The sequence below is a fragment of the Gambusia affinis genome, linkage group LG12 (genome assembly GCF_019740435.1).
Source record: "Gambusia affinis linkage group LG12, SWU_Gaff_1.0, whole genome shotgun sequence".
Lineage (NCBI taxonomy): Eukaryota > Metazoa > Chordata > Actinopteri > Cyprinodontiformes > Poeciliidae > Gambusia > Gambusia affinis.
Genome location: NC_057879.1, coordinates 3126320 through 3153485, shown reverse-complemented (window position 1 = coordinate 3153485; position 27166 = coordinate 3126320). Strand labels below are relative to the sequence as shown.

The 27166-nt window shown below is 42.0% G+C and overlaps 3 protein-coding genes across 4 annotated transcripts; 2 read left to right on the top strand and 1 right to left on the bottom strand.

Annotated features, from left to right (window-relative positions):
* The first annotated feature begins 2715 nt into the window (after positions 1-2715).
* zgc:153115 (uncharacterized protein LOC768186 homolog) lies at positions 2716-13129 on the top strand. Its single transcript, XM_044133116.1, has 2 exons — positions 2716-3580; positions 7498-13129. The coding sequence occupies exons 1-2, from the start codon at positions 3064-3066 to the stop codon at positions 7740-7742; spliced, it is 762 nt and encodes a 253-aa protein (XP_043989051.1). The 5' UTR covers positions 2716-3063; the 3' UTR covers positions 7743-13129.
* Positions 13130-17046: 3917 nt separating this feature from the next.
* Positions 17047-18932, top strand: tsen15 (TSEN15 tRNA splicing endonuclease subunit). Of its 2 annotated transcripts, XM_044133114.1 has the most exons (5): positions 17047-17196; positions 17263-17332; positions 17419-17500; positions 18184-18319; positions 18407-18932. In XM_044133114.1, exons 2-5 carry the CDS (start codon positions 17279-17281, stop codon positions 18579-18581), a joined length of 447 nt encoding a protein of 148 aa, XP_043989049.1. In that variant the 5' UTR covers positions 17047-17196; positions 17263-17278; the 3' UTR covers positions 18582-18932. The 2 variants fall into 2 exon arrangements, with proteins under 2 accessions (XP_043989049.1, XP_043989048.1); XM_044133113.1 differs by having other exon boundaries at positions 17049-17332.
* Positions 18933-19407: 475 nt separating this feature from the next.
* Positions 19408-27012, bottom strand: zgc:55943 (uncharacterized protein LOC406337 homolog). The gene is made up of 6 exons (XM_044133115.1): positions 26879-27012; positions 25089-25227; positions 22958-23037; positions 22204-22268; positions 22044-22107; positions 19408-20156 (listed from the first exon to the last, which is right to left on the bottom strand). The coding sequence occupies exons 2-6, from the start codon at positions 25177-25179 to the stop codon at positions 20118-20120; spliced, it is 339 nt and encodes a 112-aa protein (XP_043989050.1). The 5' UTR covers positions 25180-25227; positions 26879-27012; the 3' UTR covers positions 19408-20117.
* Between the last annotated feature and the right edge of the window lie 154 nt (positions 27013-27166).

Below are 27166 nucleotides of genomic sequence, written 5' to 3'. Positions count from 1 at the left end.
CCTTATTCTTTTAATCAATACATTACACGCCAAGTCTGTTTGTGGAGAAAAAATAAATAAATCATTAGAAAAGTTGTATTGCAATTTTTGTAGTTTTCAAAACTCTCATGTTTTTTGGCCTCCAATCACTTTTGACTTGACAATTTTGACCCATGCCACAAAGAGTTTGTATGCCCCTGCTGTACATCTAATGAAGCTGTATTTACATATAAGTGTTGGATAAGGTAACAGGAACACTTTGTAACAACTAGATAGTATATTTGATCAGCAGGCTGTTGATCCTTTACTTAACAAACAAATAGTACATTTAGAATTGACAGACACAAGACTTATTAGTCTTATGTTTTTATGCAACAAGAATAGAAAAAGGCTAAGCTAGCTGTTGTGCATTGTTCATCGGCAATTAACTAACAAAGACACACAACAGCATGGTTTGTTAGCATTAAGCTAAGTAAAGATTTTATTTCACAAGACACTAACCCTGCCATTTTCTTCTTCAGACACTTTGTTGTAGATTGTAGTGTCATTGTGTTGCATGACCTGATTTGTACCACTCCTCCACTGTGGGACAGATGGTCTCACATTTGACTGGACCAGGGCAGGTTACCGGGTAACCAGCTCTTATCGTGATCGCTTCAAAACCTCCAAGTTTTCCCAGCTTATCGTTTCTTTGGTCTGACTTCGTTTTGAAACGCAAGGCAGAGTGTGGGGATGTCCTCCTGTATGATGCATAAAGCAATTAAGCTCTGCCCCTCCCCCACGGGTTGCTGCACACTCCACGTCAGCTATAGTAAATTTTAAAGATTTTCAGCCGATGAGGTGAGAAGCAGTATTTAGCTTCTAAGCACCACAACTCAAGAACAAACTTCTAGAAAACTGCAAAACAGCTGAAAAGCTGGTTCCTTTAAATCAAGGCTGCTCCCCCCTACCCCCACCCATTTAGAGTTGCTTTCTTCTGACCAACATATTTAATATGTATTGAAGGTTTTGATGACGGCAATCATCAAAGTGTAATGTTTGTTACTGGTTCCTAAATTGGTATTATGGGCTTATAGCTTTTTATTTTTGTGTTTTTATGGTGCAATGCATTTTGAACAGCCTTGTTACCGAAATGTGCGATGCAAATAAACCTGACTGAAGGTTGTTTCTGACGTGAGACAGATAACAAAACCAAATACATTTTTGAAAAAAAAAAAAAGTATTTAAGACTTTTATTTTCATTATATTAAAAGAAAATTGAATGTCCAAAAAAAAAATAAAATAAAATACAGCATGTCAAAAATTATTTAATTGCTTCTTAATAACCAATCTTTATACATGTTGCAGCATTACACTCCTTTTTTGGGGTGATTTATCTTGGTTGAATCAGGCTGAAGTTGAAAGAGCTACTTGTCATCACCCTAATCTTTAGCTTTCTCCACATATCCTCGATCAGTTTTAGGATTTCAAAATGGCAATATTACCTCCAGCCAGAAGAAACATATTGGTAATATAAAAAGATCACTTTGAACCTGATTCTGAAAGGGATGTGAATATTTTTTAGCTGAATCAAGGTTAAGTTTTTCCACTGCTTTTAAGGGACACAAAACCACCATCTTTCAATCATGGCTGCGATAGAAACGGAGAATGGCGTGAAAAGTAAAAGTCATTCATTTTGCATGAATATTTCATAAAACTGTTATATTTTACTAAACGTTTTCACACAATTAGTCTCTCATTCCAACCCAGGGTGACATTTGACACTGAAATCGCACACTCAGCTTTCTGTGATGACAAAACAAGCCCAATCATCAGCCCCCCACCACCGTGCTTAACAGTTGGTGCATTTTCTGCTGTGCTTCCCACGGACATTTCATAATGTCAAACATATTAATGTTTATTTGAAGTTTCATCTTCCTTCATTTGAACAATTACTTTCGTTTTGTAAAATCATAACTGTAATGTTTGTTTGGATGTGAGGAGGATCAATGCTCACCTAATAAAAAGCAACATCACTTGTGGAGGCTCGAAGACAAACCTGTTACAATGTTGATATAAACTAAGATGGGAGGAATAAGTCTATATTGTGTTTCAAAAACCTAATTTTTTTATTTTTTTAAAGCTTGCCAGAAACAGTGATGAGTGATGATTTATCTACTCCCGGCAAATTAGCCACGTCCTCTAAGGCTGGATGTGGAGGGGGGGAAAAGAAACTAAATTACCCAACAGGCTTCATCCCAGCCTCCTTTCCCCATCATTAAGCTGCTATAGTGCCACCTACTTTCCACGATCCATCCGCCAGCAGCGTGGTCCACGCCCATAATGTGCGTATTGGTTCACGCCACCTTCTCGTGCGAAGAAAAAAAAACACAAACCTTTTTTTTCACAACTGAGAAAAGGTCAAAATACTATTCCTCCTCCCGGCCCCCACCCTTGGTATATTAAAGAGTAGGAGGTGCATTTTATATTCTGTCAAATATAACATTTCTTTGTTGATCAAAATATTTTTGTGGCGTTACTTTTAATGAAGTGATGACGTGACAAACGACCACATAACAAACAGTGCCCACGTTTTTTTAATATATATATAAATATATATAAATAAATAATTTGAACGCGACAACTATGTAAACGTTAGAATAAATATATAGCATTTTAACACTTAATTGAAGATGAAAAAGTTTTCACCGACTACCCGTGAACGCGCCGTTAGTCCGGACTAGAAAGGGAGGAGGAGGGGGGGCGTGGGCGTGGGTTGACCGGCTTTCTCGGAGGCTCAGACACAATGAACCGTCAGACGGAGAGGGGCACGCGCGTTGGGCCCGGGGCATTAGCATGATTTTATAACATTAATATTTTTAGACGTGCCTTGATATTGTTTTTTAAACTTCCTCTTAAACTGCTGACACACCGTATGACCGCATCAACTCTCGACTGGAAGCAGGTTGGACGTCGAGTTTGAGGAGAACGAGGTCGGGATCAGACCAACGTCACAGTTTGCCCCTCCTAGCGAGACTTTTCGTTCTTTTTCCCCCCCGCGGACACATACACTAAAAAAACCGAAACCGATCAAGATAAAAAAAAATGTCGCTGCCTGCTTCGTCTGATTACTTCGCCGCGGAGTGTCTCGTCTCGATCTCCAGCGGTCCCGTACTGCACAGACCCACTCCGGTGGCCCCCGCCAGCCAGCCAGCCCCGGTGGGCCTTCACCCCGGGGAGCCCGACGGGTCGAGCGAGGACAGGGAAGTTCGAGAGACGCTGAGGCTGGAGGGAACCAACATGATGACGGTGGCTGGGATCCTCACCGACCTGCACAGCAAGTTCCGCCCGATGTCGGCCTACTCGGAGAGCAGCAACTCCTCGTGCGGTGGGGAGAGCGGGTACACCACGTTGTCCGACCCCACCACCCCGACCATGACCCCCTCCGCAACACCCGTCCCCGGACAGCAGCAGCATCATCTCCAGCAGCAGCACCTCCGAGGGGCCGGGGGAGTCGGGCCTCCACGGTCCCCCGTCAAGCGACATCAGTGCACTTTTGACGGATGCGACAGAGTTTACGGGAAATCATCGCACCTGAAGGCTCACATCCGGACACACACAGGTACAAGACAGCCGCTTGATTACATCAGCACTTTACAGGACGTGTTAGCTAGCTTTATCCAGCTACCCTGCTTTTGTTCTCGCCCACCTTAATTACACCGTAGGAAATGCTTCGTGTGCCTAACTTTTATTAGCATCGCTGTTTTGGGTTTTTCTTTTTTTATCCTCGTTGGGTTTGTTCGATAAACGTGGCCCCACAAAGAAGGGGAGAGGACAAAAAAAACAAAAAAAACGAACTCCCCTCGGTGACAAAGAAGTAAACTAACAAAAGAACAGGGCTGGACGTTAAAAACTGTGACGAAAGTTTTCCTCCCCGCTGGATTTGCATATGAAATGAACGTAAGACGAAACCTTAACGTCGGGGACACGGAGTTCAGAAGTAGACACGTTTCTGGCAGCAAGTGCAGGATGGGGGCGACTCTTCATTTTACCATCCTCTCTCTCTCTCTCTCTCTCTCTCTTTTTTCTCCCTATCACTCCTCTATAATTCCGAATTATTCATACAAGTTTAGTTAGCACAGCCGCAGGAGGTCCCGTCTGGATATGGAAACGTGATTTTTTCCTGTAATCTAGTAATTTTAGCAATTCGGCATTAAATAGAGCTCAAGTGGTAGAAATAGGACCATGGGTGAACCTCTTCTTGCTTCTGCCCGCCCCCCTACACGTCCCATAGCCTCACACATAACTAAAGACAAACACACTCCAAAATCTTGTATGTCGGTTCACCATTAAGTGAGTTGCAGTTAATTGTGTGTCTCCATTTCACCTTGAAACATGTGAAAAGTTATGCAACAAAACCACAAAATTTTGCAAAAAATAGAGAGGGTTGTTGAGGGTTGACCACAGTGGATGATCTAACCTTTGCATTGGTTAGAATAAATGACGGTTAACTGACTTGACCTTTGACTTGACCTTTTAGTCAATCAAAACGGCCATATTAATTGCTGTAGAATCACACATTACTTACTTTTACAAGTACAACTTTGAAACTGAAATGCACACTCTATTTCTGTGGTAAAACCAGATTATGTAAGTTTATGTAAGCATGTGGTCTTGTATCAAATTAGTGGAGTTTTCTTTAATTGTTTACAGAAATAGTATTTTACAGACTGGTTTATTATTAAAAACAGTAGAAAATACCATCCCCCTGCCCCCCAGAGGGGAAATGACTACTTTTTGCTGCATAAAACACATTTTTTGAAAGTCAGATTTCACTACACATATACATACACATGTAATTAGCTTATGCTAGCATCTGGGACAGCAGATCTAATGGAAACATTTATGTTTGAGTTGTACATTATCCATTTTTAAATGAAATTTAATATTGATAGTATATTTTTTACAGAAAAAAAATTAATTAAATATTTACAGATTAACTTTTTTTCATGTTTTCAGAAATAGAATAAAGTTGTAATAAACAAAGAATCTCACCAGACTCCTGAAACACTTTAGTGCTAATTTAGCGCTAAGACAAAAGCTATGAATTGCTCATTTCCTGTCCGTCAGTGATGTACGGCCATGTTTCTGTGCAACACTTGAGGCATAACACCTTTTTTTTCCTGAGCGTCGCCCCTTAGTCTGTGCCACCCTGGGCAGTGAGCCACATTGGTTGCACCTATTACTTTTCCAACTTAAATATTTTCTATGCAAAAATCCAAGCTTAAGCTACAAAACAGCAACCGAACATGTGGATCAAGGGCAGGAAACTTCGCGGAGAGAACTCACACTTGGACGTTCTCCAACAACAACGTGGTCAGGCTTTGTGAACATGGCAGCAGAGAGCATCACGACTGATTCCGGTGGCTTTGACTCACGTCTGCAGGAGATTAAAGATGGCAGCGTGCGTAGGAGAGGCTGGCCGTGAGGAGAGAAACCCCACATGGGGGTCGTCTTTTTATTTCTGAGCTTGCTTTCAGAGTGTAAGGAGATTTTCCACTGATTTTCCTCCATACAATACTTTATTGTACAGTGATAAAACGACATACAGAAAGCTGTATTGTTGCCCTGAGAGGATTAATATATTTTGCTCTAAACCAGATTACTTAAATTAAGATGTATTTAATGCTTAGCATCAATGGTATTTACACTGTAAAATAATGTCCCATTAATGTTGGGATTGTGCACATTATTAATCATCCATTCAATCGACGCTGCACACATGCACAACTCTTAATTCTTACGTTTTATTTTAGAATCCAGCTTAATAATGGCTCAAATGTTCATACAACTATTTAAAACACTTAAGTTTTAATAACTTTATATTTTAATACTCCTAATATTTAAAAGTAGTTCAACTTCTCTGTCTGTCTACACAAATGAACCTCCTGACACCATGTTTAATTCCTAATAGGAAGTCGTATTTGTTCTGAAGCAATCTGATTGGTTTTGAGCTACACTGCCCCCTATGGGTTTGGCATGTTCAGAGGTGAATTTGTGAGGGCTCAGGTGGATGAAAACTTTTCTGACACCTATCCTGTGTATACAAAATTATTTTTTTTTTTAATGATGTGGCGGAGATATTTGTTTTGATGAAGACCCAGCTTCAAACTCAAAGTCCTCATGAACTATGTCCTGATTGTTTAGATGTTTCCTGTCCAGAACAGCTCGGTGAAATGGCAGTAAGTCTCTCAAAGTCTTGCTAATGATCTAATCATTTGATTAAAGTGTTTTAAAGATAAGGGACACCTCAAAGTTAAATGACACCCATCCTGAAGGAGTGAAACTTGAGACCACTGCTTTAGCAAGTTGGATGGCTGTTAGCACAGTTTGCATGGTTAGCATTACTGGCTGTAAACCTCAGTCTTTGCATTTCCAAATTTCTCTTGTGGCGTTTTAGCTCAATGTCTCTAAAGAAGGTCCAAATTAATGTCCTGTGGCAGGCAGGTCCTTTTTTTTTCACAAATAGTGAAAATATTCTACCTTACTCTACACTCCAGTTTTAATGCATTTGAGAAAAGAGCTGAGGTGGGGAAGGCTCTACAGTCATCAAGCAGTGGAGTCTCCCAAACACCACCTTCAGCCCTGATTTCAATGTATTGTAGACTATACATATTTATATGTATCATTACTCACAGTAACGCAAACATATCACATACGAGGAAAGGAGGATGTTGGGTGTGGGATGGTGCCATGGCCTCCCTCTGTTGCTTCCTTATGTTTGCTCTGGCTGGTGATGACGGCCTCACAGTCTCTGGTGGAGTGGCTCGCTCCACGCTGGTGAGGATATTCTGGTCCGGCTTGAATTGGATCCCAGAAGCTGGCCCAGCCCCTGGTTCTCCCTGGGGGCTGTCCAACGGGGTGGGATAACACAGTTCCCTTTAGTTCCTCAGTCTTTCTAAGTACGCTGTGGATTGCTGCTCTCCGACCAGGGATTGGGGGTTTTTGCGGGGTTCCCTCTACTCGGTTTCTGTAGGTGAGGGAAGATGAGGCCACTGGACCCCTGCTGGTACTGAGTGCTGCAAGATTTATGCTCGTCTAAATATTTTAGCCTCATCTCAGTTCCAGATGACAAATTAGCACAATCACACCCCACCCATACAAGTTTGCATTATCATAACACAGATGACTGTACTTCATACAAAAACAGATTCATAAATCATTTTGCAACCTGTCTACTTTGATGTCAGGACCCAATCTGGATTAATAAAATCACTCAACCAATGAAGAAGCCATCCTAAGATGTCCCTGTTGTAGGCCAAACTGGCCGGGGCAATGGAGGCGACCAGCATATCGTATGCCTGGAATGTTGAGGCAGGACACATGAAGAAAAGGCTTCAAACTGATTTCTTGGTGCATGTGTCATGCATAGTTTTGATTTAAGATTAAATAAGAATGTGTGTAAGTGAATGTTAATCTGTGTTGTAACTTTGGAGCTAAACCGTCAATGTCTTAATGGTTCTTTCCGCCCCGCTGCAGGTGAGAGGCCTTTCCCCTGCACCTGGCCCAAGTGCGAGAAGAAGTTCGCCCGCTCCGACGAGCTCGCCCGCCACACCCGCACCCACACGGGGGAGAAGCGCTTCCTGTGCCCGCTGTGCGACAAGCGCTTCATGCGCAGCGACCACCTGATTAAACACGCCCGCCGCCACCCCGACTTCCAGCCCTCCTTGCTGGCTCGCTGCAAGGCCACGCCCGCGTCTTCCCACCAACCCGCCCACACCTAGGAGGGCGCTTAGGTGATGTCCGTTTCAAAGTCAACCAGCTACAATCAAATCCACCGGGCCGTACTCCAAAACACACATGCACACACACGCAAGGAAGAGGAGAATATCTAAGAAATCTCCCCATTTCAGTCCTCACTTCCCCAAAAAATGAACTCTTCGGACCTACCGCTCTTCCACTTGCGATTCCTGGTTGCACACGCGTGTATAGAAGTTTACAGAACAGCAGATTGGACTAAGCCTTCTGAGGTGTTAGAGCTTTACTGCAGGTGGGTAGAAATTACGCAGCGCTGCGTGAAACTGAACATATGCAAGAACAAAAGAGGAAGTGCTTTTAGAGATTTACCACACAACGGTAGATGGATGGATTTTCTCCAGAACATAATTGGTTCCTCGCCACCCCTCTGAAATTTAAAGGTACAAAACGCCTGTAAAATTCAGTCATACCAAGAAACATTCCTGAAGCTTGCCTCCAACATAACGTTAATACTGTTACCACCTTTTCTAACCAAAAAAAAACCCAACCCCACAACTCACAGAATACCTCATTGTTTAACGCAGGTTCACGGCAGCACAATCAGTTTCAGTCCGGATGCTTTCTCTTTAGCTTCAACCGGAACGGTGGAGTGCATCCCAAGCCATACAGAACTCAGAATCCTAACGTCTCAGATTCGAACACTTTTTTGCAAGTTGCAGGGATTTTTCACATTTTCTTTCATTTCTGTAAAAAAAAAAAAAAAAAAAAAAAAGAAGAAAAAGACAAAAGATGATGTTCATACTTCTCCTCATTCAAATTTTCACTGGTTTCTCCTGGTTCATCCATAGGGCTAAGCGTTAAGTTTGTGATATTAGGTAGCCGGGCGGTGACTAGAACTTTTTTTTTATTTTTGCTGTTGCTTTGCTTTTTTTTTGCGTCCTAGCGATGAACCATTCATGTTTATTCATTATTAGTGACTATATGTGGAATATCTTGTCGATATTTCCATCCGATCGCATCGTTTGGTCGGGAAGCTGAACACACCTCTCTGTAGACAAGCAGTTTGCACACCACTCTGAAGGCTAGAATCATTATCTTCACATAACACGCCGCAGTGTTATGTCTAATATTGATGCAATTGTATATAAGCTTTAAGCTTTTAATGTAGAATAAATGGTAATGCTACTAGCAGCAGAAATTATACATGTAGTCCTTATATTAGGGGTAATATTATGCTAGATAGGTTGGCATTGCCAGTGAGAGTTGGTGTGTGTGTGTTTTGTTTTCTTTTTTTTTTCTCTTTATATTTTGAAAGGATAGTGATTGAAATTGTAAGTGTGTGCGTGTGTAAAAGTTGGACTTTTTTTAAATTTTTTTTTTTTACTTTTCTCGGCGGGGTAGAGAATGGATGTGTGTTTAGCTCGGTGCTGCCTTCAGATTAAAAGCATTCGATCCTCTGGCTCTGTCGGACCAGATGGTAGAATGTGTGGAAGTGCGTGGGATCAGGTGTGCCAGATGGATTTTTTTTTTTTCCCCTCTCCTTCTTCCGACTTCTTTTTATTCCAATGCTGACAAACAAGTCGCACAGGTCCCACTGGAAGAATAATCTGATTGCGACAGTGTTTTTTTTGGGGTTTTTTGTGGAAATCAAAACATGGTTGCTAGGCATTTGGATCATCGGCACTGAAGAAGAGCTGGCGTCAGTAATAAGATGCAAACAAAACATGGCTGCCATCACTTGACCAAACGAAAGCAGCCAACAATTCTGACTGCTACATTGTCAGACCCGATGTGTTAAATAATAATAATAATAATAATAGGTTTTAATAGCCTAAAACGTTCAGTCTGGTGCTGCTTGCTTTGCTGCTTTGTCATTATCCACAGTTACAGTTTTCATCACTCTTCAGTCAAAATTTCAGTGGAGAAGAAAGAACATGCAGTTCATTCCTACGCTGTTACAGCCAGACATTCACTGATATGTGGAAAAGTGTTATGGCTACTAGCAAAAAAATAATAATAATAATAAAAGGATTCATAAAGTCAGATTTCTGGGAATAAAGTTGGAATTCTGGGATTAAAGTCAGATTCTCATTCATCATTATTATTTCCCAGAAGCCCTTATCCTCCTCAATAGATATCAGTTTTAACTTGTTGGGAAAAACAGGTTTTGTGGGTACAATACATGTTATTTACCAGCATGAAGTTGCTACTAGTTTACTTTGCGCACTGAGCACATTAATTAGCATATGGTCCATTTTGAGTTGCATTAATCTACTTTTTCCGACTCAAAGCACAAATTGTCGTAAACCCATTGCAACTATAAGTAGAGGGATGGGAACTGTAATTCTTGGCTGTTATATCGGAGAACAAAATGGCGAAGCAGCAACAGTAACCCAGAACCATTGTCGTCAAACAAAAACATGTACCAAATAAAACATTTAAAACTTGTCGCATAAAATCTTCCAAAACATTAGAAAGAAAAGCAAATCACTCAGGAGTAAGAAGGAGCCGGGATTACATTTTTAAGTAAAGACTAAAAATGACCAAAGTATTGTAGTAATTATTGAAAAATACAATTACGTCAATGTTATTTGTAACATTTAAAATGCCTTGACATACCCTTAGCAGGAGAGCACGCGCCCCTTTTTAATACTCCATCCGAACAGGTGTTTTACTCCGAGGTACACAGTTTTAACTAAAGCCTCAAGAGGGCGACATAGAGCTGGGAAGAGAGAAAAAAAAGGAGGCGAACGAAGCTAGACTCGATGTATCCTCCCTGCGAAATGAATTATCCCCACAGGGAAAATTACAAATCTCTCTTCACTCCGTTCCCTAAAAACAAGCGTTGTTGTTGTTGTTCTTCTTCTTCTTCTTCTTCTGCTCGAGATTTGGCTTTTTTGTGTGAATGGCGCCACCCTTTGGTTGGGTGTTTTATTGTTGCTGTCGAAGAGGGCAGTGGGCGCAGTTTGGAGCAACAGGTTCACTGCGCCACTTCCTGTTGCACCACAAGTAAGGGGCTTTTTACCGAAAAATGTTCGCGACTGAAAATTGGATTCATTCTGAAAAGCGGACTTTGGTACCAGTAACCGGGCCACGTATGTTCAGGAGTTTTTGCTCAAGGTGAAGCCAGTCTGTCTCTTGTGTCAGTGACCCCTACACTGTTTATTCCACATTCCTTTTGTCTCAGCGACCAGTTCTATCGGGAGACATTTGAAAGCCTTAAGCATCGTCATGACTACTTATTCACCGTGTTTACAGCTGCATCATCACAAAGGTGGATATTCCATCAGAAACATGCAAGATGGCACTTTCTCTCCCCCTCCCCCGAAAGATGCATATGGCTGAAGAGTGGAATGGCTTGCACTGTGACTGAGTCTCTACAAGCACGCACTGTGGAAACTTTGCTAATGTTTATAACAAATGGTTTGTATAAAAAGAGAATAAAACTGCCTTTTCCCCATTTGCTTTAAAAAGCAAGATAAACAAACCGGGTAGTCGTTGCTTTTTATTATTTTTGTTGTTGTTTTTCTTTTTAGTCTAACTTGGTTATCCAGGCCGTTTCTTCTTGTGGAATTTCTTTCGTAGATGATTGTTGTACCTTGATCCTCTGACGTAATCTCTTCCGATTCAAGATGTCTTCCTCTCTATTTTTCACAAACGGCAGCAGTTCAATGTCGGTTCCGTGTCAGTGGGAGCCTGTTGAAGTAAAAAAAAAGCAAAAACAAAGCAACACTGATATTTTTATACACTTTTTTTTTCTGAAGGAGGTTTGCTGCTGGCAGTAACCTACAAACACACGGACTGTTTAAAACAAAAGGAACAAACACAATCTACTTCTGTTTTCAGATGTCCTTCTGTCTCTCATGGCAGGTGGATGGAGTCAGCTGACTCTTCTAGCTATAAAATCACAAGAACATACCTCACAGTTTTACTTTGTTTTGCAGCGTCGGTGCAGATTCCCTCCAACCCTTCCTTTCCCAGCTTGTCATTGAGCCTCTAGTTTTCCAAAGTTTGGTGAATTCCTTTCAAACAGATAAATCTTTCAACTTCCTTTAGGCTTTGGCTACAGCAGGGTTTTTTGGGGGTTTTTTTTTCTAATAAAGGGATTAAGCCAACTGCTGGTTAATGGAGTGACCTAAAAGGGGAAATGATTAGAACACAAAGTCTCAGTTTTGTAGAAGACATTATCCAGTTTGGATGAATCTCTCTTTTTTTATATATTATTATTATTATTATTATTATTATTATTATTATTTTCTTTTCTGCTTTGAGGGGCAACAATATCTCAACCACACTAATTCAGTTATGCACACTGTACAGGAAGTGGATGTGCTGTATTTTTATGTTTTATGATGGCTCATTTTTCTACAATGTTTTTTTTTTTTTTTTTTTTTAAAGAAAAGAAAAAAGTTCTCTTATTAAAGCTTTAGTTAAGGTCATTTGGAAGAACTGTGGAATTAAATAATAGCTGCGAACGGCTGTTTTTTTTTATATATATTTATATTCTCAGGTGTCTTAAAATTGTAAGCATTGGAGTTTCAAAATTTTCCTGTGCAGCACCGATGTATAAGCATTTTATTACTTTTGTTTTGCTGATTAATTTATTACATATCAAAGACACATCATTTATGTGGTTTGTTTTCATAACTCATTTTGTAATATGGGACTGTACTAATAGTACACTGTTTCAGTGTTTGTTTTACTATTTCTTTTTTCTTTTTTTTTTTTAATAAAAAGTCTGACGTTCAGAACTTGTTGTTTGTGTTTCCTTTTGCTTTGGCTGATGAAGACCGTTAATGCACCGTATAATTAACACAGAAAACCTTCTTATGCTGTGTGAAATTAAGAAAAAAAAAAAAGATTTCTTAAATAATTTTCTAATGACTAGTTCTTCTATCTCAGAAGCCTACATCTTAAAATGTGACTTAAAAAAACTCTTCACTTTGCTAAAACAAATGCTTAAAATCACCAAAGTTTTGCAGTAATTATAAAAAAAAATAAATTAAGAGAGATGCATCAATGTTATTTGTAACATTTACAAAACTTTGACAAACCCCTAGTTCCCCCTTTTTCCATTCTATTTTCTCTCCATCAGAAGTGCTGTTTCACTAGGCGGTCCAGTTTTCACTACAGCTGAGAAGAGAGACAAGAAGAACCAATAGAAGCCAGAATCGACGTATCCTTCTTGTCTTCCCTGAGAGATGACTTATCCCCATTGGAAAAAAAAAAAGAAGACAAATCTCTCCTCAGTGTTCCTTAAAAACAAGCGTTGTTATTCGTCTTCTGCTAGAGATCTGGTCCTTCGTGTGTATGGCACCGCAATTTGGATTTCATGGTACATTACAGTCTCTCCATTCCAATTCTGAGAAGCGCACCTATCCTTCCTGTATCAAATTACCCCGACAACAAGACACTCCCACCATGGGATTATGTTCCTGCAATCACTATCTTATTTCCCTCTATTAATTTAAAAATACATACAGATTCAAATAATTCTATGTATTTTTTAAATACATTTCTTTTCTAAAAAAAAATAAAAAATTATTTAATTTCACCATTTAAAATGCATATTAGATTATTTAATGAGTCATTTAATGTATTTATTTCATGATACAGGTATATTTACTTTTGACCCTTTTGGCCCCCCATACACCTCTCGTGTCCCTGCTACATCATGGGACAGGTCTTCTAATGTCCACATAATGATGGTTAACATGTCTGTGTTGCAGAGGAAGCTGGGCTCACTCACAACGGCAGCAAAAGTTCCCCCCGACCCCGAAAAAAGAAATAAAAAATGCTTCCAGAAACAAAAACATGGCGATATCACACGTACGTTAGAAAACGTTCAGCACCGTTCAGAATGTTAGACTTAGTGAGGGTCCTTCGTTGTAGCTTCTTGTCACCATTCAAAAAGAACAGAAAATAATCCTGAATACTTTAGAACTATGGAGACTCGACGTGGATACGGAGAGAGCTTAGTTAGAAAGGAGGAGAAGAAAAACCACAGGGACATCAACGTGACATCAGCCTCTGTGACAAAAACAGGCTGCAATTCCTGCTGCCCACCATAAGGGGCGCTGCGTATAAGCCATTTTCTTTATGAGCAGCTTCCAGTAAAACACCTGAATGGAAACGAGCTGCTGAAAGAGCAGTTCGTGGTGTTAGTCTGTACCAACAGAGATCTGTGTGCATCATCTGTACTAACCTGGGCCGGATTTTAGCAGGGGCTTACCGGGGCTGCAGCCCGGGGCCCCGGCATTTCGGGGGCCCCGAAAGATGTTTTATATTTTTGTGAATGGATAGTGTCAGAATTTAATCAATGACTACCATGATTTTGACAGCACCGATGAAAAATGTTCCAATTTGTTCTGGCAAACGTCCATCTTGAATGCTTGCTTGTTATTGGTCCACTTTTGACGCATCTTACGCATTGGGGAGGAGGAGCGTCAAGGGAATATTATTTTACAATGGCGGACAACAGGAAATATGACAGCGGAGCGCAGAAAAGAAGGAAGAGAAAAGAAAAAGAGCATCGCGCCAAAGAGGCGACAAACAAAATGCCTAAATTGACAGGCTTTTTTAAACCTGTTAGCGGAGATGGAGCAGAAACATCATTATCCCCGCTCCTCAAACCCTTAGCTATGCTAACACCGGCACTAAGATCCCGCCAGAACCTATAACCGTGACTGAGTCGGTGGCTGGACTGGCGTCTGTGGAGTCAGAGTTGGTGGAAGCGGGATCTTCTTCCGCAGATGGAAAGACGACTGTGGATCCGCATACAGTACCGATCCGGACGCATTGGGGGAAATTGACGAGTCCGTGCGCGAGCTTACTGGGCTGAGCGAGGACCGGAGAGCTGTCAAAATATGAATGTTGGCTTTCAAGCATCAGAACGGGTGTACAAGCATCAAAAGCGTCACTTCTCCAAATCTCACTTTAAACGCAAGATGTTAAATGGTGAGTACATCGAAAGACCGTGGCTGCTCTACTTTCCATCCACCGGAGCTGCATTTTGTTTTGCATGCCGCATTTTCAGCAATGCTAATACTCAGTCAAACTTTGAAACTGGTTTCAGTGACTGGAAGCACGCAACTGAACGCAAATGCCTAAACTTTAAAAAATCCTTCAGAGGGCAGCACTTTGGACTTACCTGGGTCAGGATATTTTCTGAAAACTACAGTATGCCTGATCTCTTTTTTCCAGAAGATATTGTTTATATCCATGTTCTGTCTGACTGGCAGAGAAGCACTTTTTTGACATTTATTTCCTCCACTATTTACCAAGAACTTTAAAACCAATGAAAAAGTTTGAGTTTTGATATATTCCACTTGTACTTATATGGACTTGTAAATGCTGGGGATATTTGTATAAATATTGTTTTACTCGCTTTGCTTTGTAAAAGTATATTTGAGCATTGCATTTCTTGCACTCAATCTGTTTTATAGTTTGTGTTGAAGTCCAGGCAACAATAACTATTCAGTGATTTTATTTTGTGATGCAAGCATCATATTCTAGTTTCAACCCCAACATGTGGTTTAGTCTTTCTAGAAAAGAGTTCAGAGTTGTTTGTAGTTTGTGACAACTGGCTTATTAAAGTTGTAAGTTGTCAAAACTTACTGTTCGGTCATTTTCTGTTCATCCTCTAAAACAAAACAAACACATACAAATATATATATATATATATATATATATATATATATATAGATATATATATATTCTCACCCACTGGTGGTGATTCTTCTTCCTCTTAGCTCGGGTCCTCTACCAGAGGCCTGGGAGCTTGAGGGTTCTGCATGTATCTTGGCTGTGCCTAGGACTGCACATTTCTGGACTGAGATGTCTGATGTTGTTCCTGGGATCTGTTGTAGCCACTGTTCCAGTTTGGGGGTGACTGCCCCGAGGGTCCCGATGACCACAGGCACCACTGTGGTCTTCACCTTCCAGGCCCTCTCCAGTTCCTCCCTTAGGCCCTGGTATTTCTCTAGTTTCTCATGCTCCTTTTTCCTGATGTTGCAGTCACTTGGTATTGCCACATCCACCACAACGGCTTTCCTCTGTTGTTTATCCACCACGACTATGTCTGGTTGGTTCGCCCTCACCATTTTGTCTGTCTGGATCTGGAAGTCCCACAGGATCTTAGCTCGGTCATTCTCCACTACCTTCGGGGTGTTTCCCACTTTGATCTTGGGGTTCCAGTCCATATTCTGGTATATATATATATATATATATATATATATATATATATATATATATATATATATATATATATATATATTGACTCTAGCCCAGGGGCCCCCATCCTGACTCCAGCCCAGGGCCCCATCCTCCTAAATCCGGCCCTGGTACTAACTGTGTTTTATTGTTACAGCTGGTGAAAGTCTGCAGTTCTGAAATGAGCATAACTCAAAACTTTTTATGTCTTTTTTCCCCCTCATTGTAACAGTACATGCCAATGACTTACTGTTGTGTGTTATTATTACACTTACAATTTTGTTTGTTTTTCGCTTTTTTTCCTCATACTAAAATGTTTAAGATCATCAAACTAATTTTGATACCAGGCAGATAATCCGAACACGGGCGGTACTAGACGGGGCCTGCAGGGGGCAGTGCGGCTATGGATCTCATCATTTCTACCAAAGAGATAATAATAAATCAACTTCTTATGATGATTTATGTTGGCACGTAAACAATAAGTAATTGAATCAATTTAAATTTTACCTTTTACTTTAACAATGAATTAATAATGATGGTGTTGCAGTTTCAGCTTCAACCATATTGAGACATGATCAAAGTCTCACTTACCATTTGCTAGGTCAGATCAGTAGGAGCTCTGGAGCTACAAGTGGCTCTTAGGCTTAGTTAATATTTTCTTGTTTTAAATGAGTTTTGCTTTCAACAAGATCCTGCTCCTGAATTCATTTCCAAACTCTAGCAGTTAAACACTTCAGTAGCTTTGTGCCCCCATGAAAACAACCCCCCCACCCCTCCGCCTCCCAACACAGACACACAAAACACTGACCCCACCACTCTCCCCCTGGTAAATGTATTCTATAACCACCACTGAGCCTGAGTAAATATATAAAAATACAAAGTGACACATTTAGTAAATTAGTTGTCTGTTAAATAAATTCTTTAATCATTCGATTAAACATTTGTTTATTTTATGGAACATTTGATTTTTTATTTAATTTAGTCCATTTTGCCCCTACATACTACTGATTTCCTGATTAGTAATTTATCTTATCACAAACCAATCGTTTATTTATTTATCTGTTTTGTTAAAAGGAAGGTCACAACAATGGCATCCCAGGAGCTCCATACAGACAGAGTTGAATCAGTGTGGTATCTGAGTTCAGTCCGTCAGGAAGTTACTGCTTCACATTCAGTTGCTTTTTTGTTGTTGTTTTTTTTTTCACCCGGTATACGGAAAAGAAAAGACGAATGTGTTTCCACCCGGACTAACTTTGCTGCAGAACACCGGTAAATCTGAAAACACCATCCATGCCTTGCTAGACAGCTCTGGGACCTGCTGTGTTTTACCTGCAGACACGTTTAGTGTAAGATGTCCGGAGCATCAGACGGAGCGGAGGCTAACTGGATCCTGCGGCATCCCGCGGTGAGTGACAGGAACCCTGGCCGGGGGGCTGGTTGAGCTCTGTCGGACCCTCAGATTGATTGACCAGCGGGGGTTTCCTGTTTTAGCTCCAGCAGATGAAAGAGCTGCAGGTGGGGGACAGTGAGCAGATCCACGCAGCTTTTCTGGTCTACATGGATCTGACTGAGGGTGAGTTGGACGCCATGTTTGATCACCAGGGTTACCTGTCTCACAGTCTAACAGTTGCCAATTCAAGTTCGTCCTTCTGTTCGTCCATCCATCCAGGTCAAAAGATCTTCCCTTTCACCCTCATATTTATTTATCCATCCGACCCTGTGACACTTCCTCTTATGTATCCATCCATTCATAACTTTTTTAGACTCCGAGTGTGCACCTAGTTCTTGTTGGATTAAAGAAAGAAACAAAAAAGACAACTCATTTATTGACGAGGTAAACAGCCATCAGCACCAAAGTCAGATCTGGTTGATTGCAGATTACCGATCTTCCGATTCCGATTTTCATTTTTTTTGTCTGAAATTTGGCTAAATATAGCAAGACAGTCTCTGAGTTGACAACACTGCTGATTATTAATTTGCAGACATGACCATGGTGGGTCTGTCAGTCAGACCTCTCTCTCAGCAGAGCAGAGAGGACAGTGGTTGATTTTTGGACCTTTATTGAGGGTACACAAGAACTGTTTCACATGTAAATATCGGCTGGTCTCTCAAAACTAAGGAGATCTGGACCGATTTATCAGTACACCCATAGTTGTAGACCTGCTGAAAAAAAACCCCTGAAATCTGAGCGTTTTATTTCAGACTCTTGGTATCGGCCGTATAAATGTCAGCAGGCTGTGTGTTGGTGCTCTGCAGTGCGTCGGTGGAAGGAGGTCTCCTGTGTGAAAATTCCCGACCTGCAGGCGGTTCTGCTGGAGGCCCGGGAGAAGGATGGGGGTCCAGTCCACACCGTCCTGCCTCTGCCAGTTCACCAATCCCTGAGCCACAGGAGGTCCGATCCGCAGCAGAACCGCTCCGCCTCTCCTCACCTCCCCTCTTGTCGCTCTGTTAACTCAGCTTCTCCCTCTCTGCTGAGCAGCATCCGCCAGGCGCTGGACCGGGGCTTCGCTCTGCTGCTGTGTGCCGTGGCGTCCGATTCCACCCTGGTCTACCAGAGGATGACAGACGGGTTGGTGACCCCTGATCCCCCTGTTGGGCCCTTTGAGGACGTGGGGCGGCGGCAGCACCGGAAGAGGCGGCAGCAGCTACGTTGATCCCGCTCTGTGGCAGTGTGCTTCTCCTCTCCTGCTTGTGCAGCTCTACAGTTTGAAACTTCAAGGCAGTGCGGTCCTCGCATCATCGTGGTGTCGGCATGGATACGAGGCATGTGAAACGTTCAATAGTGACTTTTCATTTTGTGACAGACGTAATTATCCCTCATTGTCGTCAGCTTCCTCTTCCTTGGAGGTTTCAACTCCTCCAACTTCCCTTCATGTGTCCAGCGGCCCCACAAGGGCTCAGGACAAGTGGGGAAATCCATTTCAAATATTAGTTTTTGTACTGAAATATTGCATATTTTACCAAAGGTAGAATAAATATAATAAAAAGATGACTTCCTGACGAAATGTAGCAGTTTTATTTTAGTTTTTTTTATCCCGCATATGATTTAGTTCATTCCCACCAATCTTCTTTCCATTGCGAGGACGCAGCAGAGAGCATGAGGGGAGATGGAGTAGGGCTGAGCAGGATGTTCACCTTGATGATTGACAGCTCTAAGACCCGCCTCCTGGCTCTGATGGGTTGTTACCAGTAGCTTGATTTTGCTTTCTTTTTTCACAGATTTACTTTCTCAAAATGCTGTTATGACATGGTTATTCTTTCAGCCAATATGTAAAAAAAGTATATTTTTTTTAAACAAAACTTATATGCTGTTTGAGATGGACAAACAGCCAAGAGCCACCAAAAAATACACCAGAAATGTCACCATTAATTAATATTAATAGCATATTAATATCCAATAGTATATTAATATTTATCTGAACATTTGATCTTGTGTGTCTCGCGGTCCCTCTGCTCGTCTCTAGAACAGAACCAGTCGAATTCCTGTAAACGCTTTTTAATTTTCCTAAAAAATAAAAACAATGAAACGTAACAACGAGACAGATTTAACACTGATGACTGACATACAGCAACAGACGTCGGTGTGCTGCGGCAGCGTGCACCTCGTCGTCACACGGAACAGAAACTGAAGCAGGAAACGTGACTAACTCTGGTGCGCCAGTGCATGTGTTGTGTACGTTTCGTGGTGCGAAAGTGTCTCGGTGAGAGGAAGGAGCGGGACGGCTACACTTCAACACTTTAACCCTGAGCCTTGTTTGACGTAGATACCTCTGGACAGACGGGGGCGCTGTGGGGAGAACAGGTTCATACTGCGTCTCTGGAAGGGGGCTGGGGGTGAGGAGAGACTTGTCACGGGAGAAAATGACGCGACTTTAGCACAGGTCTACACGAGTGGATGAATACTGATGGTAGTCTGATACGTTTCAGTTCATGTTTCCGACTCTGGGTCGGTGTGATGGCTTCGTTCCTGACGGAGGTCGTCTCTTCCAGATCTCGGCTGGAATCGTGTGCGGAGCCGACCAAGCTCAGGCTGCGGGTAGGGGAGGGAGAGAACGTTCCGGGTTCCACGTTCCGGGTTCCAACCGATCCCTCTCCGCCGTGCTCAAACAGAGTTTATTAGAACAAGATGAAGCCCCGTGAGCCCCAGAGTCCGCCCCGTCTTCCGTCCGGTCGGATCCAGGACGGTGAGGCTATGTCACGTCCTCTTCCTCTGAGCAGTAGTCCCGACCCTGGACACAACACACACAATCAGCACTCGCTAGCCGCGTTTCCATATATTTGCGGAATTTGACACTTCGAAAACAAATTTGCTGGATGGATACATGTGAATTTCGAAAAATTCTTGTTTCTCTATAAGAAAAAAAAAAGCTAGGAGGAAGTGTTTGTTTTGTGAGTATTGAAATTGGTTTCTTTTGCAAAACTCCAATGCAGACTCCTTTTTCACGTCACAGGAGTCACATCAATAACCACTGGAGAAAACAACAAAGAAGAAGAGGACAGGAAGTAGTTGGAGGATCATGGGCGCCATATTTTTTTAATCTTGGGAACAAACTTATTCACGTGTGATTTTAGTTGCCTTTCTGAAGAAACCATTAATGCAAAATTTTGTTTTTTTCAACATGAGCAGATTATTGAAAGAAGTTTTTCCCACATAAAAATATTTCACATTTGTAAATATACATTATTATTTATTTTCTCATGGGTCTATGAGTGTTCAAAAAATAAATATAAAAATTTGATGCATTATTATTATTATTACTTGTAATGGCTTGTAATATTTACACTAGAAACCAATGAACAGTAACAATGACTTTTTTTTTCTTCAAAAATACTGGACTGTTTTAGTGAAAAGTATTTACACCCTTTCATCTTTTTCCTGCTTCAAGCGCAGATTTCAGTTTATTTTATTGGAGTTTGAATTGACACACCAACACAAAGTAGAGCAGAATAGTGAAGTGGGAGGAAAATGAAGTAAAGATCTAAAATGGAAGTTTGGTGTGCGTTTGTATTGACGCCTCCTAAACCTTTTAGAACCACCCATGCTGCTGGAGCTTTGGCTTAAGGATCACTTCCTTTTGGGAGGTCAACCTCCACCCCAGTCTCAAATTATTTCCTGCATTTAGCGTCATCTGTCTTCCTATTGAGTACCACCAGCATCCCTGTCCCTGCTGAAGAAAAACATCCACACAGCATTATGCTGCCACCACCACTGTGTTATCCTGTATGAGTGATGTGTTAAAGCTGCAGTATGTAACTTTTTGTAATATATATATATATATATATACATATATATATATATATATATATATATTAACACATTTCTATTAACTATCTATATGTTGTAACAGTATGAGACAGATAATCTGTGAAAAAATAAATTGGGCTCCTCTACTGTCTCCCAGTGATAACTAGAAACAACCAATCAGAGCTAGGAGGCGGGTCTTAGCGTTGTCAGTCACCCTCCTGGTCTGAGCGCCCCACATCCCCTCTGTGATCTTTGCTATGCTGCAGCTAGCATAGCCTGTTGTGAATTGTAAGGCTAAGTTACCATGGCCACCGATGATGGGATGGCAGATAAACGGTAACATTACTGTAACAGTAAGTGGTCTCTCTGCAATTAGCCCACTTAGCAGCAAGTACATGACAATGATTGACAGATTCTGTCTAATGTTACACTGTCATTATAGGTTTAAGAAATATATATATATTGTTTTTTTTACATACTGCAGTTCCAAAATAATTTAAAAAAGCAAAAACATAAGCTGAGGGATGTGGATGTGGCCTTCTGGCTACAGAAGGAGAAATGGAATTGGACTTTATTACATTATCAATTCCCGTACTCTTCCCCAGCCACCTGTTCTGCATGCTGGCACAGAGTCTGTGATATCAGCGGTCACTCATCCCTCTCCATCCCCCCCTGTGTTGTGTTAGATGTGACAGACTCGCCTGTAACCATATTACTCAGACACTGGATGTGACAGATTGAGTCTGTTATGCATCATTGTGTCATCTGTCGTGTCCTTGCTAAATACAGATCCACAGCAGCTGCAGCGTTAATCTCCTGCCTGTCATTGGGCGGAACAGCAACGCCGCAGCCACCCATCCACCTCCCTCACCTTCTCGATCTTCTCGTCCAGCATCCGGAAGAATTCCTGCTGGCTCTCCGACGAGTGGATGCTCCTTACAGAGAGGGGGGAAGGACACCCAGTTAGAACTTTACTCTAGCGCCTCAACCTGAGAGAAAACCGGCCAAACGGCACCATCGCTGAGACTTACAGAATCTTCCCGTTGGATCCCGATTCGTTGGCATGTTGTTCTACTCCAAGCAGAGCGCTCTTCTCCTGCGGGACAAACCACAGCACTCATCATCACTACTGCAGCCCCAGCTTCCCCCCAGAACCCTTGCTGAGCCCGTTGGCTGGGCGCTAGGGCAGCCATTCATCCAGCAGCCTGTTGTTTTTGAGTTAAAGATGTTTAAGACCAACTATAAAGTCTTACAAAATGCAGGCGCCTTAAAAAGACTTTTAAAAAAAAGCAATGCTTAGCCTGTTGGGGCAGTAAGTAAAGCCTGGTGGCCCGCCAGGCTTATAATCCACTGAGGGAGACCTTGACAGCCTCCGCAGTGATTCTGTGCTCAGTTAGAATCAAAAGAATACAAAGAATAGAAAAAGGGACGTAAAAACGGTGCATTTATACCTCTTTAATTTTCTTTAACTGCAAGTTAGAAAGTCGAATCTGTGCTGTTTTTCTGCAGGCTGAATTTAAAACATTAACATCCAAAAGTTTTTCCATAAGCTATGAGAGTAAAGTCATAATTCTACGAGAATAAAATCGAATATTACCAGAATAAAGTCGTAATAATTAAAGTAGTTCTGACATTCCAGAACATCTGTGTCTGTTTAAACGTATTTCCTTAGTGTATAACTTTGCTTATTCTTTTATGACACAACGTTCAATACAGTCGAACTCGGAAACACTTCAAACATTTTCTCCTCGGCAGCGAACCGAAACCCGGAGCGGGATCACGCACCGAGCCGTCATGGCCGCCGTCTCCCGCCTCCTCTCCACTGATGAGCTTGTCCTTCTCCACGCCTCTCATCTTGTGCTCATCTGTAGAGAAGCAGACACAGAGAGAAGCCCCGCCCCCTTTATTATCATCATCATTATTATTAACACAGCAGGAGCGGCGGCGGGTCGATCCAGGACAATCCTCTGAGGTCAGCAGTTCTCACAGTTCGGTTCTCCTCAAAGTAATTACATGCTGGAGTTCTGGCGTCCGGCTCTCAGGCCCGACCCGACAATGGCTGGCAAGCAGCAGAACACGAGCTGCTGGTCCGGTTCCCCTCTGTCCGATAACACGCTCTCAGATCAGGAAGTAAAAGCGCAGAAAAACCCCCCAACTCAATTCTGATTCTATGGAGAATCAGAATTTCTAGTCCTAGGAATAATGAATCGATTCAAAATACTCAAAAATAGATTTAATTTTTTTTTTTTTTTTGTGAAATGACATTTTGAATAGTTATTTATTTAAGAAAAAGCCAGACGGTTAAATCTAACCTAATGCTGGCAATTTAAGTTACACAATTTGATGCACTATTTCTGTTTAAATGCAAACTGATGGAATTTGATGTAAATAGCTAAATATTGTAAATAAACGCTCTATTTGTCGTTTTCTTGTGCCAGTTGCATTATTTAAGCAGATTCTCTAATATGAACAGAAAGAGAAAAAAAACAGGCTTCTGAATCAAATCGTGAGCCTAAAAACATCTAGACACTGAAAGATTTGCATCTATATTTATTTGGAGTATTAACAGCTTTTCTATTTTGTTTTTTTTAATATTCCGGCGGTGGCGGTGTCAGCTCGGTGTCAGGCGGAGTGATTTGGTCGAGTCGGACTGTGATGTGATTATGAGGGCCAGATGGGCTGGTCGGTGTCTGCAGGTCTCCAGGGATTTTCACGTCAGCAGCCTCTGGAGCTCAATGAAACAAAACAAACAATAAACTCAGAGATGAGCTGCTGGTCGGAGGTCAGAGTTGGCGAGCGGAGAGTCAACAAGGTGAAGCCGTGAGGCGGTCAGAGTGCAGCTGCAGCAGAAAGGTTGAGCCGCTCTGATCGGACTCTGGTTCCAAACTGCTGCTGGTGGAACCACCCTGAGAAAATTATGGAGCATAAACCTGATCTTTATGGATGAATAGATGTTAATAGGGAGTGCATCGATCGCAGTTTTCTGGCCGATCATCGATCTTTAAAAGCCTGAGCTGCCGATTCCAAATACTGACTCCCCCCACCCCGTTTTTCTGAGGCTTTTGGTTTTCATTTAACGCTCAAATGACATCACTTCCTCCAGTGTTTTAATGAGGGTTTTAACTTCCTCAGGATCAGTATATTTAGTATATTTAATAATAATAATGATAATAATAATAAATCTTAACTTCAAACTGTCTTTCTACCGTTTTTGCTTATTTTATACGTTTTCAGGTTGATATTTAAACAGGAGCATCAAAAGCAGAGGAGCTGGATCAGCAGAGCCTGCTAACAACTGATGATGGAATATCGTCTCTGCTGCCCTGATGTTGAGCTGCTAGCATGTCGTGACAGCAGTCAGACCGTCACCCAGCAACAGTCTTCAGTCAGAGGATGCTTCATATTCGTTGCGAGTCTGATTGCTACTGGAGCACCACCATCCAAGTCATTGAAGATACCGGGACGATATGAATTACGACAAGATTTAATTTCCCTCTGGGATAAACAAAGTGCTTTTGAGCTGAACCGAATCAGAAAGTCTCACTTCTTTCCTCCTGCCCTACTTTCAGCTCCAACGACGCCGCGCTCTGGGGAGGAGACGCCTGAATAACAGCTGAATAACAGCTGAATTTGGCAGCGCTTCCCTCTTTTTAGGCTTGCATAACAATAACGACGGCCCTCCTGTTGCGGGGCGCTCTTCTTCCGTTGGCAGGATTTCGTGGAGGGGGCGGGGCTATTCGTTCACCCCTGAAGGTACTCTGCCACCGTCCGACACGACCGCCTCCAGCTGTCCAAACACATTCTCTCCGTTTGGAAAGAATGTCCAGTTCCCTCCATCCCCATCCAACAGTACCCTCAGTTTTAAAGCTACAGGAAGAGTTAGGAGGCAGAATAAGTCCCTCAGTGTCAGACTGACCAGAGACGAGGTCCCCGTTGCTGTGGGATTTGCTCTGGCCCTCCTCATCGCTGGGAACAGAAGACACCTGCTTGGCAGAGGTGCAGCCCATCTCCTCCTGAACGGCTCTCCTCCTCAGCCCAAAGCATTACAGGCACACCTGCAGACGATAACAGGCAGGTAAAGTCTCATCAGTGACAGCAAGAGTGTTAATGACAGGGAGACGTTAAACGGGACGGGAACCAGGGAATGCACAGACTGAGGTTTTCTGGCCGATCACCAGGAAGTACATTTCTGCCCCCCTCCCCCCAAAAAAAAAACCCTCAAAAACTCTTGAGATTAATCTCAGAAAGTTTCTAGGGAAAAATATTTGAAATCTGAAAAGACCAAAAAAATTGCATAAGAAAAACAGACAAAATCTGAGATAAATCTCAGAAATTTTGGAGAAAAAAACAACAACTGGGAGGTGTCCGAGTTTGAAAAGTCGAAAATTTGCTAGAAAGAAGCTTGGAAAGTTTGAAATCGATCTCAGAAAAGTCCTGGAAATACTTTCTGAGTATGAAAAACTAAAAATTTGAAAGAAAAAAAATATGCAATTTTATAATAAACTTCTGAATTTATTTATTTTTTTTAAAATACAAGAACATTTTTGAGTTTCAAAAGTTAATAATTTCCACTTTTCAAATTTACAAACTTTCACAATTTTTCAAGAAACCTTTTGAGTTTTTCCCCCCAGCAACTTCTGATTTTGAAAAGTCAAAATCAGAAGTTTCCCCTTTTTTTTTTCATAGAAAATTTCTGAGATTTTTTTCTTTTTACAATGGCCCCAATACACCGCCATAATTCAGAGAGTAAAACAGAGAACAATGTTAGGCAGAAATCCAGTCTGTCATGGCCGATCAGTGAATGTGTGGCCCAGCAGCCTCAAAACAAAAATCAATAATCAGATGATGGATAGTTTAATATTTAAAGTTGTTTCTCTTAAATTTGTCTGCCATCACCAATAAAACACCAAACAAATAATATTAAGAACTAACTGCGTGAAACTTATCTCAGTTTTTCTAATCAATTAGTCATGAAGTGCCCCACCCTTGAAATAATAATAAAAAACACAATCTCCCCACTCTACTCCTGAATGGACAATAAAACTAGCTGTGATTCACCATCACACATGGGACTGGGAATGCACCAGCGACAAGCCCGCTGCCCCGCAACAATCAGGCCTTTCAGGGTGGGTGAGGGTCGGGAGAGGGGGGTCTCATTGGGTCATTTCTACCAGTGAATGGTGTTTTTTTTCCTCTCGCTCTCTCTCTCTGTGTGAAGCACAGGGGATTACACTGCACGCGCACTCCCATCTCCCACGTCCTAATGCTGCAGAGCAGACCTCAACATGGAGGGTGGGATCCATCTGATCCATTGATCCAGAGTTGATGCGGGCAGGTTGTTCCTGAGCGGCCGGTGAAGGAGAATCCAGTTGTGGACTCAGCTGCTTCCGGGGCCCCGTTCCGATCACAACTACTAGCATAAATGCTTAATTTATAACTGCAAACATGTTTAAAAAAAGAAAGAAAAGAAAAAAAAAGAGCCTAGCTAACTCCGAGTAAAACATTCCAACCAACAGTGGGGCTGATTTCACAGCATTTCTATAGAGGAAGGGAGGTTTGTGGGGGGTGTATACAGGATGCTAGATTGGTTTAATAAATAACGTAAGTTGGGGAAAGAGGCGCCATTCCGGCGGCTGCGGATAAAAACCGAGGCGTTATTCTGAAGAGCGGAACGAAGAGTGGGGCTAAATGAAAAGGCAGCTTTACCGTTCTGGTGAATCCATGGCTCAGCGGCTCCTTCCTGTGCTGTCAGTCCGCTCGGAGCTGCCGCTCAGACAGCATCTGCAGCTCCGCTCGACTCGGCTCACTCGGCGCCGTCTGCTACCCCGCCGCCGCGCGCTCTGTCACAGTGACGAAACAGCGCGAGGGAGTGTGTCAAACACAAGCCAATTTTTTTATTATTATTACAGCTGTATAGTCCTGAAAAATATAGCTTTCGACAAACGTAAACCACCTTAGCATACCTCTGGTATTGCGTCGTCACCGTGTGTTGTC